Source organism: Electrophorus electricus, chromosome 2, assembly GCF_013358815.1.
Source record: "Electrophorus electricus isolate fEleEle1 chromosome 2, fEleEle1.pri, whole genome shotgun sequence".
NCBI classification, from domain to species: Eukaryota; Metazoa; Chordata; class Actinopteri; order Gymnotiformes; family Gymnotidae; genus Electrophorus; species Electrophorus electricus.
In genome coordinates, this window is record NC_049536.1 from 7808552 (window position 1) to 7827168 (window position 18617).

The 18617-nt window shown below is 52.0% G+C and overlaps 1 protein-coding gene across 3 annotated transcripts in view; it reads left to right on the forward strand.

Moving 5' to 3' along the window:
- Positions 1 to 18617, forward strand: part of wwox (WW domain containing oxidoreductase) — a 136207-nt gene that overhangs the window by 19195 nt on the left and 98395 nt on the right. For 2 of the 3 annotated variants that reach the window (XM_035536298.1, XM_035536297.1), the window contains exons 6-7: positions 13727 to 13815; positions 16035 to 16166. In XM_035536298.1, the coding sequence (XP_035392191.1) occupies positions 13727 to 13815; positions 16035 to 16166 (221 nt within the window). The remainder of the gene's footprint in view (positions 1 to 13726; positions 13816 to 16034; positions 16167 to 18617) is intronic. The other variant, XM_035536300.1, reaches the window with a different exon arrangement.

Sequence of the window (18617 nt, forward strand, 5' to 3'; positions counted from 1 at the left end):
CACCTCCCCGCCGGTAGCCCCGCCTCCTCTCTCCGGCGCGGAGCTGACATGTGCTGACGGGTGTCTCCGCTTCTGGCTGATGTCAGCCCGGCGGGAGAGCTCCATCCCCTCCGCTCCGTCCGCCTCGCCGCCCCGCCCCGCCCCGCCCCGGCCCGGCCCGGCCCGGCCCGGCCCGGCCTAGCCTCGTTTGTCCTCGCCCCTTGGCTCCCCAGCTGAAGTCCTGGCCGGCTCGTGTGTGCTTGTCTGCAGCACTCCCATTAATTCTTCACAGGGCCGTGATGAATAGTTTGTGTTTATTCACCGCTGCGGTCCCGCGTGCAGAATACGGGCCTTCTGAACGCATTATGCATTCATGCGCCGCGCCCGGCCCCCCTTACGTGTCTGGGTGGGCAGATCGCCTAGTCGGTAGTTTGGAGGTTATGTGGCAGCGGGTTTACAGCTGGTTCTTTCTGACACATGTACTAATGTGCTTAAAGGGACATGCCATTTCCACCTTAAAGGGACCCCCCCCCCCCTCCACCTCAGATTTGTCTCCTCCATCACAGCACCGGCTGTAGATTCGAGGGCTGAGTTTTTCCAGGGCTCTTCGGAATCCTTCTTCCTAGATAAAGGAACGGATGGTGTTTGCGTGGGTAAAGGCCGCGGGGTCGTCTCCGGGCGCCGGCCTGGCTCATAGGGCCACCTCTCCCTGGGCTGACAGGAGAGCGGTAGAGGAGGAAGCTCGCCCTCGTAGCCTCTGTCTCTCTTTATTGGCTGCGGTAATTGACATATCCTTGTCATTTATAATCATCTGCGTCGCTCCAAAGTTAATTGCTTCCCCCTCTGCATTTGCATGAGGCTCACCTCTGAAGGGCATAGCCACCCATTAATATTGTGTCATGATGAATTATCACAAATAAAGCCCAACATATTGATTAATGATAGCTGCCGGCTGCTCGCTCGCAGACTGAGAAAACACTGGGCCAGTTCTTTAGAGAGAGAGAAATGAGGGAGGGATGGGATATGGTGGAGTGGATAGTGGCTGGCAGTGGTGATTGGGTACCGTCGGGGTCAAGGGTCAGGGTCAGGGTCATGGAGAAGCTCCTGTATGAACTTGCAAGGGTTGATTGCTATGGACGCTCCATTTTTTCGGAATATGCAACTGGGATTCGACATTTGACTAACGAAGTTCCAACTGGGAGAGGCGAGCAGCAGCCTCAGAGATGGCCCTGCTTCCCTGTCTCCCCCCACGCCTGTGTTAGCCCTCTGACCGGATGGCACTCCATTAAACCGCAGCTAAGCTGTAGGGCCCCGTGATAGGTGCTCGCCACACACTGAAATGATCATCAATCCTCTGATGACTGAGGCCACTGGCAGCCATAAAGATGGCAGTGTGGCAACCCCCACTGCAACAATGTTTTGGCTCTAGGTTAATGTTAATGACGCCTACTAGAGGAAAAAACCTACACGATGGGAATGAAATGTCATCTCGACCTGATAAAATATCGTTTTAAGCTCCCTAGAATAACGACGAACATGGTTTTTGGATCTGAACTTTTATCCGCCGTTAAGACGGGACCGATCCTGCGCGCTCGTGTTGCTTAATGCACTTGTTTGGCTATTTTGTACGTGCATGAAGATCTTTGTGTGCGTCGCTGTCACTCCCGTGATGAATGCGGCTCATTATTCAGAGCTCGCCTGCCGGACGTAAGCAGAGGCGAGGAAATGCAGAGGTGTCCAGCCAGGAAGTTGCGAGACTCCGAGTTCCTCTCATTAACCGCGTCCCACCAGGGTCATAACGCATGGCCCGAAATGCACAATGAGTCTTCGGAGGAGGGGTGTATTCTAATGAAGCAAGCATCCCCAAAGTCATTTCAGATATTGGCATGGGCCGGAGAGAGGAGAAGGGTCCGGGGAATAGCTAACGGGATCTCATTTCCTCCGCCGAAATATTCCAGGTTGTGTGTTAAAGAGCCTTCACTTCGTTAAGAGCGTAAAAGAGGCACTAATTTAGCAGGTGGAGAGGAACAGCAAGATTGGGCAGGAATTCCTAAGCGGCAGCTGAACGGTATCTGTGGGCCTGGAGCACCTCCCAACATCAGAGAAGAGGTCGGGTACTAATGACTGAGAAGAGACGGCGAGAAGGAGACTCGGTCCTGAGTTTTGTTGATACTGACCTTTACAAGCCAGTTTTAGGGACGCGCTTGTCCCTGCCGCATGGACACCGAGGCAACCCCTTCAATCGCTGCCAATGAAAAGGAGGAGTGGCTTCAGAGGACAAGAAGAGACGCGCACCTTCCCGCCGCTTTCCCACAAGTCCCTTTTCCCAGGAACGCTGGCTCACTGTGGCCAACGTGTGTCGTCCACCCACGCGCGCTTTGTCCTTGCGTACGAGTCTGAGCGCCCATTAGAAACCGTTTGAAATCGGCGAACCCGCAGAGAGTCCGGAGTCGCGCTCTAATCCGTTCCGAAGTCTGCCTTTCCCTCTGCCACACCCTCCATCCACCCTCTCCTGAGCCTTGGAGCGAGGGGGCCCGAGCCGCCGCCTCATCCATCACTCTGCGCTTGAGCCCTTCCTCTTTTTTTTTTGGGGCAGGAAGGAGAGGAGCAGCACTTTCCTCATTCCTCCATCCCTGGGCTCTTAACCGCGAGGCCTGCGATGGATGCAGCCGGCGGAATTAATTGCACCCTGTTACTGGCGATCAGCAAGTTTGCGCGCGGCGCATGCTGTTCCGCCATATGGCTGCCCACTAGGTGAAGAGTTTGATTAATGTTTCCGACGCCCCAATTTTTCTCTCTTTCGGCTAATAGCTGATCCCCAGTCACGGGGAAGCCCTGCTTGCACGTATCTTTTGTTCTGATCTCCCTGCAGCTCACTCCTGGCTTCCACGTCGCACATGCCACGCGGCGTAATCAATGGCAGGACTTTCTTATATTGCAGTGCGTTGCTTTTGCGTGCTTTGTTTGGATTCACAGATTTCCAATTGTCCGGCGCAAGTCTTTCTTAGTCTTTTTTGGTTATTTATTTTGTAAAACATGAACACTGGAATGTACATGACAGTTGTCATTTGGGTAGCTTTGTTGTCTGCGTGCGCTGTAGCGTTGTGCAAATGACCAGCCTCCCCCCTGCCACTGTTATGTTGCTCTTCTGGTTCAGTTAGATTTTGTGAGTGTGGCGTTCTTCATGTGTAAGAAAGTAGCTCCCTCTTGCTGTTTTCTTCAAATGTTTGAATGTAATCAAATTCTAATTTTCGAAAAATCCATAATCAAAGTAGTGACCTTATTTTTGTAAAATGTATTTTGAACTTTAAACGTAGTGTAGAAAATGCTCTTCTGTTTATTTTTGTTTATTTTGTCTACAGTCAGAGGTCTGGAAGCAGCTCTCGGATTAAAGAGGTGCTCTGCTTCAGTTTATGGTGGTATTTTGTGAAGCGACATGATGATAAATCACCAGTAGCAACAGAATCTTCTAAATGAGAGTCTCTCTTCTATATTTACTAAGGTAGTGCTGGTTGTGTTTTTTTTTTTTTTTTAAGTATTTAAAAACTTTCAAAAAGCCCCACATCTGATAATACATCAAAAGGTTGATTTGGTTCCTTTCACATTTACACACACACGCACGCACACACACACACACACACACACAATAGAAATATATTTCCCACTTTCAGCCATGGTGTTGGTCTTTAGAAGCAAAAGCCGTGTTCCATTTCCCCTCCTGTGGCGTTTTCTGGGCTGCGTGGGTCGGGGCAGGTGAGCAGGAGACTCCTTGACCCTGCCTGCCCCCGGCAGCGCTTAGCGTGCCAGGCCACCGTGTCTGAGAGTGCCACTGCTGGAGCACGGCTAAAGGCTGACAAACGACAGAGAACTGACGGACAAGAAGGGTGAAGCAAGGAGCGAGACTTTTTTTTTAATCCAAAATATTCTCTCTCTCGCTTTCTTTTTCCTGGAAGGTGTGTGTGTGTGTGTGTGTGTGTGTGTGTGTGTGCGCATACTCTCACACACAGTTCTTCCAGAAAAATTCTTTATTCCAGCATTTTTATTTATTTTTTTGCCTGTACTGCTAATTTTGCATGCATAAACCCAGAGTGCGAGGACCAACCTTAGTTTTCAGGCGGGAGGCCTCCTGTGTGCGTCTCTGTCTTTCTCTCTTTATGCAAAGTTCTGACTGTCTTTGTGTCTCCCTCATTAACTGTGGTAGCGCTTCTCCACTCCAATGTGGCCCAGTAGGGCTTTTTTGAGAATGGGAATCTGGCAATGGCTTCTCCTCCAGCACCTCGTGCTCTCCAGAAGCTTCTGCTCGGCACGGTAAATCTCCCTGATTGTGCTGTGTACCCCTACACTGATGGGGGTGTTACCAAGGTGGTCAACTCTCCAAAGAGCCACTCGGAATTGCAAATGGTGGCCATAACTCAAATGTAATGCAGATCTTTGCATGGATGGCCAGTCATTCCTCTCCATTTGGACCATATGGGAGAGCGAGCCAGGACAGGGGGCTGGCAGGGAGCTTGAGCAAGGAGGGTTGTTATTGTGTCTGAGCAAACTTGGCTATCTGTTTTTATTTTGGAGAGGATGAAGGATTGTGGAACAAAGGGGAAGGCGATAGAGAGAGATTAGGCGGTCCAACCTTCGGCGGCAGAAACCCCCGAACAGGAGAACGCGCTCCATATCAGTCACTGCGCAGGCTCCTCCGAAGCTGAAGGGGACGAGACGGAGTCTTATTGAGCCCGTGGGTAATCCCGAACCTGTCAGAGTCCGAGGGAGGCGCACCACTCCCGGTGCATGGGACATGGAACTTCGGGCGCGCTGGGAGGCCGACTCGGGGCCGTGTGTCCTGTCTGCCCGCCGGGACCGGAGGTAGGAGGGTGGGACGAGTGCAGTGATCGCACAGCATGCGCCGAACAGTTTTGTGGATGCAAATTTCAGTCCCTCCTATTATTTTAATAATCTGCGTTTTACTGCTTTCGCATGGATCATTTGTTTGCAAACCAGGTTATTTCGCCAGGGAGGCTCGGGGGTAATTTCATGCTTTAAAGCATTTATACCTATAACTTAATGAGGAAAATGCGTGTTGTTTTCTGTAATATGCAGTGAAAAATTGGACTTTCTGTTCCTCAACCGAAGGTGTTTATTCTTCCCAGTTGCTACTCCCTCACTGTCTTGTTGGGAGTGTAAAATTAGCCCAGTGTCTTTTATATATTTCACCAGCTCTGTGCAATTGGCCTTGTTATTGTCTCTGATCTCCTTCTGAAGCCGGGGGGTCATGCAAGGCTCCCCTCCTCTCCTCAGTCTAGGCACGGCTCGGCCGGAGACTCGGACCCGCCACCCGGTCGAACTCGATTTGCACCAGAGATGATTCAATTTGTGCGCCGATGGAAGGCGGGCGCTGATGATCTTCTGAGCGCGAGCCCGATTACCCAGCGAGCCTCGGCAGGCTGATCTTAATGCACTTACCGCCGCGGCGGAGACGAAGAAGGCTGGATGTCCGCGTCGCCGCGTCTGCTGGCATCTCCCTTATTCCTCTCTCACCAGATTCCTCCGATGGTCTCCTCTGCTGCCAAATCGAATTAGGGCGCATGAATTAAAGCAATAACACAATTTGTTTACAACGCATCATTTATTTCCTGTCAAGCAGCGTTCCACCAGTAGGCTACGGCTCCCTGACCTGTGACCTTGTCACGGTTCGCGCGGTAAATGTATTACATTGTTCTGTGAACTCTGTGGTTCTGTTGGGAGTGCTGGTATTAAACATGCATGATGGTGGCACAGCCCAGTCAGGCCTAGTCCTCCAGCCTACCTCCCTGCCCTGTCTCTCCTAATAGCCTTTTATTTTGTTTTGATTGCATTCTGTTCAGTTGTCTTGATGAATATGGAGTGGCCGTATAATTAAGTCACCCTGTGTGTCTACAACATAGTGCAGTTCTCGTTATTAATTTAAAAATGCGTTACGGAAAGACGTCTGCCAGTGTAGAGACAAAGTAGAAAACATTTGAAGAAGAGATCTAAAATAGTGTCTCCTTTTTAGCTCAAATACATTTTCTTTATTTCAAAGTAAATATATTTAATTAAATTTAATGTGATTTTTCTTTGGAGCAGACAAATAAAATGGCATGGATTTAAGATCATTATATTTGCTCTTGTTTTTTGTTTTTAAACATTCTATATTTGTATAAGATCAGTCATCAGTAATTTTGTATGGGTAAATGTAAAAAAGGATGAAATATAGGATGTTCCTCGGTAGTATAGTCCATAACCTTAATGGCTGATGCTCATTTCCAGCTCCTTCACTTTTCCGGCGGTGTTTTCCAAAGCGGAGGCTTGGCCGAAGCCCCGGCGGGCGGGCAGGAACACGGCCGCCTTCACAGGCCGCCCCTTCCTGCCCCCGCAGATGGAGAAACGCGGGAATGATTTCTTTTTCTCCACAGAACTTTGGCTCGTCGAAAGCCGCAGAGCGGAACGATCCAAAACTTGATTTGAAACAACACGGTCATCGAGAGAGAAGCGTGTAAAAAAGAAAAGAAAAAGGAAACTCATTATTCCGGGAGGGCAGGAGCAGCAGTTTGCTGACATTAACAATATGACGTTTTGCTCAAGCACAATGCGATTTAGCTGCTACAGACTTCATTTGGATCTAACACAGGCAAAGGGATCAGCCTTAAAGCTTCTGCCCCTGTCCAGCAAATGACATACAGAGAGAATGAGACAAAAAAAGAAACCTGCAGAATTGCAAAACACACCCAGTGTAAATATGTAATTGGTGGAGCTTATTTCTGCATGTGAAATATTGGGGAGCAGCAGGCATTGCATTAATGTCTGGTTGTTAGGATATCGGAAAACATGGCAGATGTGTTGGTAAATTTTTGCACGGTGAGCAGATCTGGGCGAGGGCTGGGCAGAATCGAGAGTAAATCTCTCAATAGCGCCGGCGATAAAGACGCATTATTTCAATCTACATCATTTTTTGATGCAAATCTAATTTCTCCCCGTAGTGCAGGCAGCAGAGCGGGAGCGAGAGGGGAGCGTTGGAGAGGAGCGGGGCTCTGTGGGAGGTCTGAGGCGGGCCCGGCGGCCGGCTGAGGGCCAAGTGCGGTTGTGGGGCTCTCCGAGGGTTGTGTCACGAGCAAGCAGGGCTTGGTTATTTCATTCCTCTAGTGCCTGTACGTGTGCAGGTGCATGGCTGTTTAGTCTACCAAAAGCAGACTTAACAGCCTTGTCAGTTGAAAGACACACACACACACCCTCAAACTCCACAGGCGAACTTTTATTAGCAACTTTTATTAGGAAATTGCTTTTATTTATTATGCTAGTGAACAGTGAAAATCTTTTCTGTCTCATTTTCACTGGTTGTTTTCAACGTTTAAAGAATACAATATTTTCAATAAGTGCACACGCACGCATCACTGCGTGTTGTGTTATTCTCCTCTGTTAACCTCCTCCTCTGTATGCCATGTTTGAGAGGTTCGGTAATTAACACATTTAAATCATATAGACCAAGCAAACACTTTAAACAAAAGTATGTGTGCAGCTGTGTGCGCACGTGTGTGTGTGTGTGAGAGAACGTGGTGTGTGTGTGTGTGTGTGTGTGTGTGTGTGTGTGTGTGTGTGTGTGTGTGTGTGTGTGTGTGTGTGAGAGAGAGAAAACGTGGTGGGTGTGCTTGTACGCGTGTTCACCCTTTTTTTAGCCCGAGAATCATTCCGTGTGCTCCTTTCTCGTCCATATTTCCCAGTGCTTGATTTGTAACTTGATTTCAGGAGAGGGAAAACCTGTAGATTATCTGCCTTTCATTAGGAAGGGAGAGAGAGAGCGCCCAGCCCGTCGGAGGGAAAGAAGAAATCAATTTAATATAGACTTAACTTGGGGAAATTGCATATTCTCCTTCTATGTGCTGAGCAGGCACTTTCTGCCAGTGCTCAGGAGAGCCTGGCCTCTTTATTAATTGCGCTGTGTGCGCGCGCGTGTGCCTGCGCTTGGGTGCACGCTTGTGTGGAAGCTTGTTTGTGGGCTGGGGTGGGCTTTTGCCTTTCGCATCGTCTTGCCTTGGGCCGAGGAAAAAGCCAGGGTCAGGCAAGAGGAGGAAAGAAGGGATGTGAGAGGGGAGAGAGAGAGAGAGAGAGCGAGAGAGCGGAAGAGGGAGTGCAGGGGATGGAGTGAGCGTGGCGGAGAGAGAGAAAGGGAAGGTGCAGTAATTAGCCGTTTCCACAGGGCTTGAATAGCGGGGGTGGCCCAGGTGGAGAGGAGATTGGTGGGTATTTATGAACGAACGTCATAATTGTGACAGGATGATATATGGAGCACCAACACTGCCCAGTTCTCTCTTCTTTTCCCCAGCTTTAAAAAAAAAAAAAACGTGATAAAATACAGTCTTAAAAGTTGATGACCAATTTTGTGTGGTCAGGTCATCACAAGGTCACTGAAATTTTCTGCTGTTTCTTTTTCTTCTAAAAACAGAGCAAAAAGAAAAGACTCCGCAAAGACAAACAATGAGGCAGCTAAACGAGGCAGTCAAAGTCATTTCATTAGTTGCTTTTAGGAGGCATCCTCTCATAAAGCTGCTCCCCCTGTGTGATCTCCTCCCCTCTCCTTCTGCTGTTCTCACTCTGTTTTGCATGCACATGCACATAAACATACAAATAATTTTTCCTCCCAACAGCATTTTAAAAATACATTCAGTGCAAAACTTTTTTTTTTCATGTGCGCAGCCAGACTGTAGCGCGAGCGCGTGCGTGCGTGCGGTTTTATCAGCGTGGCGTGTAGGGCGCGGGGCGAGCCAGCACCCGGGTCTACAGCGAGCTGCAGAAGGCCTGTCCCCTCACCGCACTGATAAGAAGAACAGAGGGAAGTGGACACAGCATTGTTGTTCACCGTGTCGTGCTCTGCGAGACACGCAGGTCTGCACCCAAACCTGCAGGCCGCCGATTAGCTGGTGTACACGGGCTCCTGTGTCCCAGGAGTAGGGCTGAACCCAGAGTGAGCTGTCCTCCAGCTCAGTCTCCTGAGTCTCGTCCTCCAGCTCAGTCTCCTGAGTCTCGTCCTCCAGCTCAGTCTCCTGAGTCTCGTCCTCCAGCTCAGTCTCCTGAGTCTCGTCCTCCAGCTCAGTCTCCTGAGTCTCGTCCTCCAGCTCTGTCCTCAGACTGTCCTCCACCTCTGCTCTCAGTCTCGTCCTCAGACTGTCCTCCACCTCTGCTTTCAGTCTCGTCCTCCACCTCTGTCCTCAGACTGTCCTCCACTTCTGTCCTCAGACTTTCCTCCACCTCTGCTCTCAGTCTCGTCCTCCACCTCTGTCCTCAGACTGTCCTCCACTTCTGTCCTCAGACTGTCCTCCACCTCTTCTCTCAGTCTCGTCCTCCACCTCTGTCCTCAGACTGTCCTCCACCTCTGTTCTCAGTCTCGTCCTCCACCTCTGCGCTCAGTCTCGTCCTCCACCTCTGTCCTCAGACTGTCCTCCACCTCTTCTCTCAGTCTCGTCCTCCACCTCTGTCCTCAGACTGTCCTCCACCTCTTCTCTCAGTCTCGTCCTCCACCTCTGCTCTCAGACTTTCCGCCCCCTCTGCTCAGTCTCGTCCTCCACTGTTTGCCCACTCAGCACTTAGCTCAAAGTTAGCCAGACGAGGCCTCTCGCTCCACTCACACCTTGCCTCTTGTGCCCTTGAAGAGATGTGGGCTTGTCAGACTCCTCATAAAATTCCTGAATGATTTCGTTCATGTATTCTCCACCTTTTTTCTTTCTCTCTCTCTCACTCTCTCTCTTTATCTCTCTCTCTCTCTCTCTCTCTCACTCTTTCCTTCTTCCTCTGAAACCTGGCCATCTGTCTAATTGTTCACCTCTGTCGCTTTAATGCTTCTACAAGCCTTTTTCCCCTCCTCTTTCCAGGCAATAAACTTTATTTTCTTCGCAAGACTTCAATCTGCAGAGAAAAGCAGGGGTCCGAGCCCTCACTTTCTCTCTGCAGGTCCTCTCGCCCAACCCAGCTCCCCTCTCTCCTCTCCTCTCCTCTCCTCTTTCCTCTCTCCTCTCCTCTCCTCTCTCCTCTCTCCTCTCTCCTCTCTGCTCTCCTCTCCTCTCCTCTCCTCTCCTCTCTTCTCCTCTCCTCTCCTCTCCTCTCCTCTCTCCTCTCTCCTCTCTCCTCTCTGCTCTCCTCTCCTCTCCTCTCCTCTCTTCTCCTCTCTGCTCTCCTCTCCTCTCTCCTCGCTCCTCTCTCCTCTCTGCTCTCCTCTCCTCTCCTCTCCTCTCCTCTCCTCTCCTCTCCTCTCCTCTCTCCTCTCCTCTCTGGAACAAGCTGTTTGCAATGGAAATCTTCTTTCTAGAAATATTGGGCGAATGGAAAACAGTAGTTGACGCTGAATTTAAAAAAAAACCTCATTTCTTATAAGCTGTTGGAATGGCACAAAAAAAACCCCTAGTGCATAAGTCTGAGAATGATTGTATGCATGTGAAATCTCAGGCTCTGTTTTCTTCTGGCTTGATTGCGTGGTTGGGACTGCCTCAAACATGCATCCCATGTTCCCGTTCCTTAATGAAAAGCGTATTTGTCTGGGAGCCAGCTGACTTCGGGGACGCCGGGGCATCTTCAATTCAGCTCTCTTCTATTTCCTGTCCCAGTCCCTTTCCATCTCTCTGACTTCCTCTTCATCATGCGCATGATAAATCGCGTGGCCCTGCGGTAGGGGGTGGGGGGTGGGGGGGGTGGTCCCGGCGTCCCGGGGGCCGCCTGTGGCATCACTGTAAAAATAAACCTGTTTGTCGCCTCTCCATCTCACATTTATCAAATCGTTTGCTAGCGCTATTTCAGCTGCAGCTAAACCCTGCCGAACCGGTCCGTCTCCCTGGGAGCGTAGCCGTGAGGAGTCACACACCGCCTCCGTGCCCAGCGGGGAGAGGGAACAGCCACGAATTCCACGCGCCTCTGTGACAGCGGGATTACTTGTCGGTGACGCGGCTGGCTCTCCTCTGGGCCGAAGCACGTGTCATGTTCTCGGAGATCTCTCGCCGCGGCTGCCTCCGACGAGGCCCGACCCGCCGTGGCCGTCACACTCGCATGCCGAGAGCGAGCTTCCCGCCACCCGGCGCGCCTCTGAGGCGTCGTCTGAAGGAAAGGCGTCCCCTTTCGCGGGACGTGGTTGTCCCCGCTAACTAGTCTTCCGCCAGCACTTGTTCCTGGACATCTGCTTCGTTTCAGAGTGTCATGTACCGTTAGTCTCCCAAACCGCAGACGTGAGAGAGCTACGCGCTGCGCTAGAGAGTAGGCATAACTAACGGACGGCGGAGGGGCTCGGAGCGGCAGGCGGAACGCGTTTCCACGGTTATGTGAGCTGACAGTGCTCCTGGGGGAGGGAGCGGGACAGCCCAGCCCGAAGACGCCCCATATTCCCAATCCCAGAGAGGCAGAGCGGGGAAATCCAGCCTCGCTGTCCTCTCCGTTGCTCCTTCTCCTTTCTACTCTCTCTCTCTCTCTCTCTCTCTCTCTCTCGCTCTCCCCCTCTCTCATGAAGAATAATCTTTCTCCGGGCCGTTTGTCTGCTGTGTGTGACCATGGCCCCTGCTCGCGTCCCGTAGCCTCACACAGGAGAGCAGGCCTGCCAGCCCAGCCTGGGCACACGTGTCATATGGAAATGTTCTATTGGCTTTTTCATATGATTTAGCTTTTGAATGGAGGGGGAGGGGGAGGGGGGTGGGGGGGTTAGCAGCCTGACAAGGTCCCTATCACGCACGGCCCCAAATAGATAAATGGTTTTTGGAGGGGCCCGGTAATTTATCTATGACAGTGCGCTGCTCTGTGCTGCGCTCCTGTTGATTGCTGGCGCTCGGCGAAAGCTGTAAAGAGAGGGATGCAGGGAGCGCGGGTATTCTTAATCGCCCCTGCTAATGGACAGCAGCGGAGAGTTAATGAGAGAGGTGGAGGGAGAACGGCAGAAAGAGCATGAGGGAGGGAGAGCGAAACCGCTCGAGAGACGACTTCAAATTCTGGCAAACGGAAGCGACGTGAAGCGTGGGCGTCACGCTCGGGAGTGGTGGCGTGGTTTTGCCAGGGCTAACGCGCAGCACAGCTCCCATCACCCACGCTGCTCGTGGAAAACAGTCGTCTCATCTAGTCATTAGTCTTCATGTCTGCACTGGGTGTTTCGCACCAGCTGTTGTTTCTAGTGTTGCAGTGTTCACACAGAAGAGCATGACAACCATAGCTAATGGAGCCTGACAGAAAATAAGTCGCGCACACACACACACACACACACACACACACACACACACACACACACACACACACACACACACACACACACACACACACTGCACCCTGCAACTGTGTTGTTCTTCCAATCATTAATGTGATCAGACACTTTTGGTCAAGAGACTCCATCATGCATGACTTGATAAACATTTTTTATTTTTAATTTGCATCAGTGATATTTACAGCGCCTAGTCTCTTATTACCTGGGTAAGGTTCTTGTTGCCAGTGTTAACTAAACACACATTCATACACACGTACATATAGCCACAGTCTCAGTCCTGTTAGAATCAGACCAGAAAGTCAGTAAGACCTCCCCTCCTGTGCTCCATAACATCTCATAATCATTATCTTCAGTCCGTGTGTGTACGTGTGTGTGTTAGGCTGTCTCAGTAATGGACCACGAGATGCATGTTGAGATGCATGTCGGACTGGAAAGCTCTCTGATCTTCTGTGTCCGAGTTCAGAGATTCCTGAACAGACGTGACTGAAGAAACCCTTAAAAGACATCATAGTACAAAACTATAACAGGCGCCAGTCAAGACCCATCAGATAATGCCGCGTAATAAGCAATTATATTCCACACTTTGGTGCGGCAGTTTCGTATCTGGCCGTATCTAAATGAGCGCTGGGGCCTGTGTGCATCACGGACGTGATTGTTTTGGGCCCTTCCTGCCTGCTCGGAGGCCCTTATTGCAGCGTGCTTGATTAGCGCTGCTTATTGGCTAGCTGACGCCTGGCTGACGGGCGGAAAGTGCTGAGAGGGCGTGTCCTGGCTTGACCCGCCCCTGGGCCACCCGTCCCGGCCGGGCCCGGGAGCCGTGGGTGACGTTTCTCCACGGCCGCCTCTTCGCTCCCCGGGGACCCGCGATTGACCCGCGACCAGCCGGTCTACGATTATATCTTTCGGAGTGATTTATACACCTTTCTTCTTATTGATCACATTACGGGGTGATCAAAGGTAAACTTAAAAGCCAGCGCTTAGCGCCGCCATTATTGCGGGTTTGGCTTTTTCCATCCATTATTTATCTGGCCAGGCCTATTCTATATGCCATTACAGACTTCATAAGAGCAGGGGCCTCCGCCGTGGCCCCGCTGCTCACTTAGTGTAAATACTGAATGGATTCAGCGCGGTGAGTGCGGGGAATCATAAAAGTGCCATAAAAAGCATATGGTGATGCTACCCAGCCCTAGACTGTCCAACTCCTCCTGCTGGAAATGCCCCTCTGATTTATGGCTGGGGATAGAGAGTTATTTAAATCCGGGCATGTCGGTATATCAGTGGCTAAAGCCCCGGGGCCATCTAGCACCCAGAGTAAAGCACAGGTGGGCGGGGGACGGCGAACGCTGGCCTACCCCTGCCCGCGAACCTGGCTGATCGTGATGGATGATTGAGATGCTGTGCGTTTAATAATGTTTGTTTGTTCTCTCTGTGTGTGCCTGTCTCTCTCTCTCTCTCTCTCTGTCTGTCTGTCTGTCTGTCTCTTGGACTCCATCTCTGTCTGTCTGTTGATCTGTGCAGAACAAAGCCCACGTCGAGGCCATGCCGCTGGACTTGGCCTCGCTGAGGAGTGTCCGAGAGTTCGCGGAGTCCTTCAAAGCCAAGAAACTGTGAGTAAACGCGTCGCCCCCTTTTCCGGTTGGAGCGGAAGGAAGCAGCTGCACATCTTGATGGGAGCTGCCGCGCGATTCGTTCCGCCAGCCCAGGCGGCACCGAAAACGTTCGGGGCATCGCTGTCCTCTCCGAAACCTGCTTTCATCCTCCCGTCGTCCACAGGCTGCAGTCCTGACAGTTTCCTAATTAAAAGTATTATCGCACTCCTCCCAAAAAGATTCCTGCAGCTTATCCAGAGAAGAGCCCGGGGGCCTGTCCGGGCTCCGGCTTCCTGGCGGTGGTCTGAGAGCGGTGCGAGCGCGTGACCCCCTCACTCCCTCACTCCATTACGGAGCTATCAAATCAGCAGGGGGCCAAAAGGTCCAGCCTCTCTCATCAGAAGCCTCCCCTCCCCTTTCTCTGGTCAATAAATAAGTATCTCAACCTTACTACATAATTCCATCAATCTCATCTCCACAGACTTTGAAGTCCTTCACAGTCTCCCAGTTAAATCAATTACTGGCGCAGCTTTCATGAAGTTACATATCATGGAGGAAGGTGAAGGAACAGTGACACCGGCATCTAGAGGCTGCGGAAGGCGGAGGAGGGACGCGCGTCTCCGTCCGGCTGAAATGGCGGCGCAGAGGCTTTTCTGTGATATCGCCCCCGGTTTTATCTGTCACGCGCACACGCTAGAGTGTGTCTGGCTGTAAATAACCATTAGTTGCCTGATGTGTGCGGTAATTAGACTGATAGGGTGTAATTATGATCTAATTGTGATGAGTCCCCCGCGTTTCAGACACTTCATTGTCTCTGCGTAAGGGGCATCCATCAGGTCTGCGCTCCAGGTGAACGGTCGCACCGGGCGCTGGACTCCAGCACAACTGCAGACCGTATCTGGGTCTCGCTGCCGAGGTGGGGTTTAGAAGTCCAGCCCGCGGTAGGCTGGCGGGGTGGGGGGGGCGTCGGGGTGCATTTACCCGTGGCCAAAAAATGTGCCCTGCCCTCCCTGAAGTTTCATGTCGGGTCCGCGGGTCCGCAGACGCCGGGGCGCAGAGAGAGGCCGTGCCGCGCGGTTTTCCGCTTCCTCTCCTCCTTGGGGCGGCCCAGGTGCAGGGAGAGGCCGTGCTCGGTGCCGGGCCGGGCATCTGCTCATGCTGCCGCCGCTGCCGCCGGTGGTGTCCCTCCGGGCTCTCGGGGGGCTCCAGGGCTCATCTGGCCGTGGGCGGCCCCTCAGGCAGGACACCGCAGCTTGTAGCATCCGCTTGGTCAGCAGCCAGAGGCCTGGAGGTGACCGCCACCTCCTCCTTGCCCTCTGCCTCACTCGCTCTCTCCTTATTGGTCATCTCTCATGATTAACACGCTCGCCAAAAACCGCTGTCAAAAGTCACCCGGAGAGGGGACACGGGGCGGTGAACACAGAGCTGAATTTCCACCGTGCGACGGTGAGGAACTGACAGAAATCAGAGCCTTTATTTTTACTGAGCTGCGTGTTTGTGGGGGGGTGTTTGTGCGTGCCTGCGCTCGATCTCCTCTGCCACGGCTGAGCGAGCCAAGCGACAGGCCACGCCACTTAAAACTCTCTTTCCTCCCCCTGCCCCGGCCTTCCACTCAGATCCGGCCCGCGCTGCCCCTAATGGAGGCTGATAGCATTTAATAAGAGAGAAAGATTAACCCATTAGCCCAAGGCCGTTTGGGACCAAGATCATTTACTTGGCCCAGTGACCCACAGTCGAAGTGGGGAGACAGGGTCCACGCGGGGCCCCGCAGGTCTGGCTGGCTGCCCCGGGCCGTGGGCCCCTCCCTGAGCCCGGCCTGGCCGCGTTGGGTGACACCTTCTGAGCCTGAGCTCTCGCAGCCCCTCTCGCTGCCCCGATATGGGCCGGTCTGGCCTGGAACCTGATTCCGGAACCTTCTGTGTTTCTACTTCACTGCTCACTTCACACCCCTCAGGCTTTGCTGTCTTCATACTGCCGTGGCGTAGGTCACTCGTTTACTGAGTGCACTCGCTCGCTCTCTCTCTCTCTCTCTCTCTCTCTCTCTCTCACTCTCTATCGCTCTCGCTCTGCCATTTGGCTTCTGTTTCTTGTTTTTCTATGCTGTTAACATCACACTGCATACGCATACGGATTTATGCACGGAGGAAAACAGATAAACTATTAATTGGAATAACTAGGTAGATACAGTAGAGTGATCTCTCTCTCTCTCTCTCTCTCACACGGTACCGTTTCTTTAGCGCTCTACTGCTAGTTCCTACAGCTCAGATACCACTCAGCCTGCCGCGCCCCACACCCATGGACGTGGACCCCCGAGTCTGCTCTGGTCCCTGGGACGGAATAACTGAGCAACCCCTTCTTCCCCTGCCAAGGTTGTATTTCTTCATTAGTTATTCCCAGGGTGGTGGACCTGTGCGTGCGTGAGTGCGTGCGTGCGTGCGTGCGTGAGTGAGTGCGTGAGTGCGTGAGTGCGTGCGTGCGTGCGTGAGTGCGTGCGTGCGTGAGTGCGTGCGTGAGTGAGTGAGTGCGTGCGTGAGTGAGTGCGTGCGTGCGTGAGTGCGTGCGTGAGTGAGTGAGTGCGTGAGTGAGTGAGTGAGTGCGTGAGTGAGTGAGTGAGTGCGTGCGTGCGTGCGTCCCAGAGGAGGAGTAGATTAATTCACATCAGAATAGAAAGCTGCTGAGGTGTGAATGGCAGCAGGCAGCTGGTGAAGGTGCGTCACACCCCCATGTTTCTGCTTCCAGCACTTACACACACACACACACACACACACACACACACACACTACTAGTCACTACCATGGCAAACATAAAGCAATCAGGGTTTTCTCACATTTTATGCTCTCTCTCTCTCTCTCTCTCTCTCTCTCATTCTCTTTGTTCTCTTCTCATATGGCTCTGTGCATATTCCTTTGTTCTCTTCAGGTATACTTGTGGGTGAACTTTAAGAAGTGTGTCAGTGGTCCTCTAGTAATTCTAAGTGATGTTTTATTCAGTGAAACATACAGGGAGATGTGCTCCATTTGTGGGCACGTACCCCAAACCTGTGTGTGCATTCCAAAGTCCTCTATAGTAACATTATTACCCTGATGGGCTTTGGGTATCAACTGCCAAGTCAGGGCTACTGTCTAATTTAGCTCACACTGTGAAAAGGTGCGCGTGTTTGTGCATGTTTGTGCACGCGTGTGTATCTGTGTGCTTTAGAGCTGTGTTCTGTTCCTCCAGCTCTCCATGTAGCCCATAAACACAGGCCCTTAATGACGGACAGCCGGAGTGTTGGGAGAACGCGTAATCACTCTTTTATGCGGGAAGATTATCCTTGGGTCAAAGGTCGTGCCCTGGGAGTTCTTTTAAAGTAAATACGGCGCGTTATTCCTCCCCGCTCGCCCGTTACCGCCCCCGCCAGCCCGGCATGTAAATTGCGCATCTGCGGCCAACCCCCTCGCCCGCGCTAATAAGTTTAGAGGGAGGTTTTGCATTACGTGGGCCTGCCTATTAAAGCCGTTTGTTAGCTTTTTGCTTATGAGGACAGGCGTGGTGGGGAGCTGCATTAAAGGCGCGCTGTTAAACCACGGCCACACACCAGGAGGATTAGCTCCAGTTTATAGGCCAAACAGCAATACGCGGCCCTCTCTCCCACTGAGGCCCATTCAATCAGCCACCTCGGATATGAAGCCGGGTGGGGGGGGGCCACCAGCCTGTGCTGTAGGAAGAGATGGGGTCCTGATGGCTGCCCTGACGCAGCACCCCTCAGTGGGCCCCCCCCGGGACCCCTACTGATGACCTCATCATTAAAGGGCCTTCTCTCTTCCTTTTTCCTTATCTTGCAAAGCAGTTGATGTCGGGGGGGGGGGGGGGGGGGGGGGGTCTGGCTCTCTCTCACATGCGGCGCACGGAACCCGAGCCGATAACTTTCCGTTTGGGCCTTTTAATCTGGGGAACCTTAGCTGGTGGGGTAATTTAGAAGTAACTAAAGCCAGGTCCATGCTGGCTGGGGACTTTGGGGGAAGTGGCTGAGAGCATGTGTGTAATGTGGGGGTACTCCTGCTCTGCTATGGGGATAGACCCCAGGGTTGCAGGGAGGTCCTGCAGATCATAGTGAGGAAGTCCTATAGTTTAATGGGATTCACTAAAATAGACACTTCCTCTTTATGGAACTGTGCTTCAATAAGCCCCGTATAGAGTCTGTTTGTGTACGCACATGTGTGTGTGTGAATGAATGTTTTGGGTTCACCCTGTGTATGTGTCCTTTGTATTGTCCTAGCAGAGAGAGAGAGAGAGAGAAGTTCTGACTGAAGTTCTGACTCAGGATCCTCCCTGCTGTAGGTCGTTAACGTCCTGCACCCCTTTGGCCATCTTAAGAACATTCTTGGCCTTTCTTTTGATTGCAGAGGAGACGTCCTTCGACTGTCCCTCAATAAGCCGACCGTCTGGAATTAGAGCTACGCCTGAGCTTGCTTCCTAGACATCGCTGGCGCTGTCTGAGGAAGAGCCATCCTTGGGATCTGAAGGTCACCTATTCCCGAGGTGCTGGGTGCAGCGGCACGCCGGCTCTGTTCTCCTGCTCAGAGGCCGACACACACTCCTGCCTGGACCTGGAAGCAATCTCCCATTTTTTTTTTTTTTATGTCATGTGGAAGGCTCATTATAGCAGGGGCATAACAATTCCTCCGTTAATTTTCCACCAACCAGTTTTTAATTAATAGTGGAGGTCTTAAACACAGAGTACACAAACTGCCTGTGGCCCTCATCATTAATTCTAATGGAAGGAATTAAAAATTGGTGGGGTGGATTCAGACTGTTCTGCTTCGCCGCCTTGGGTTCAG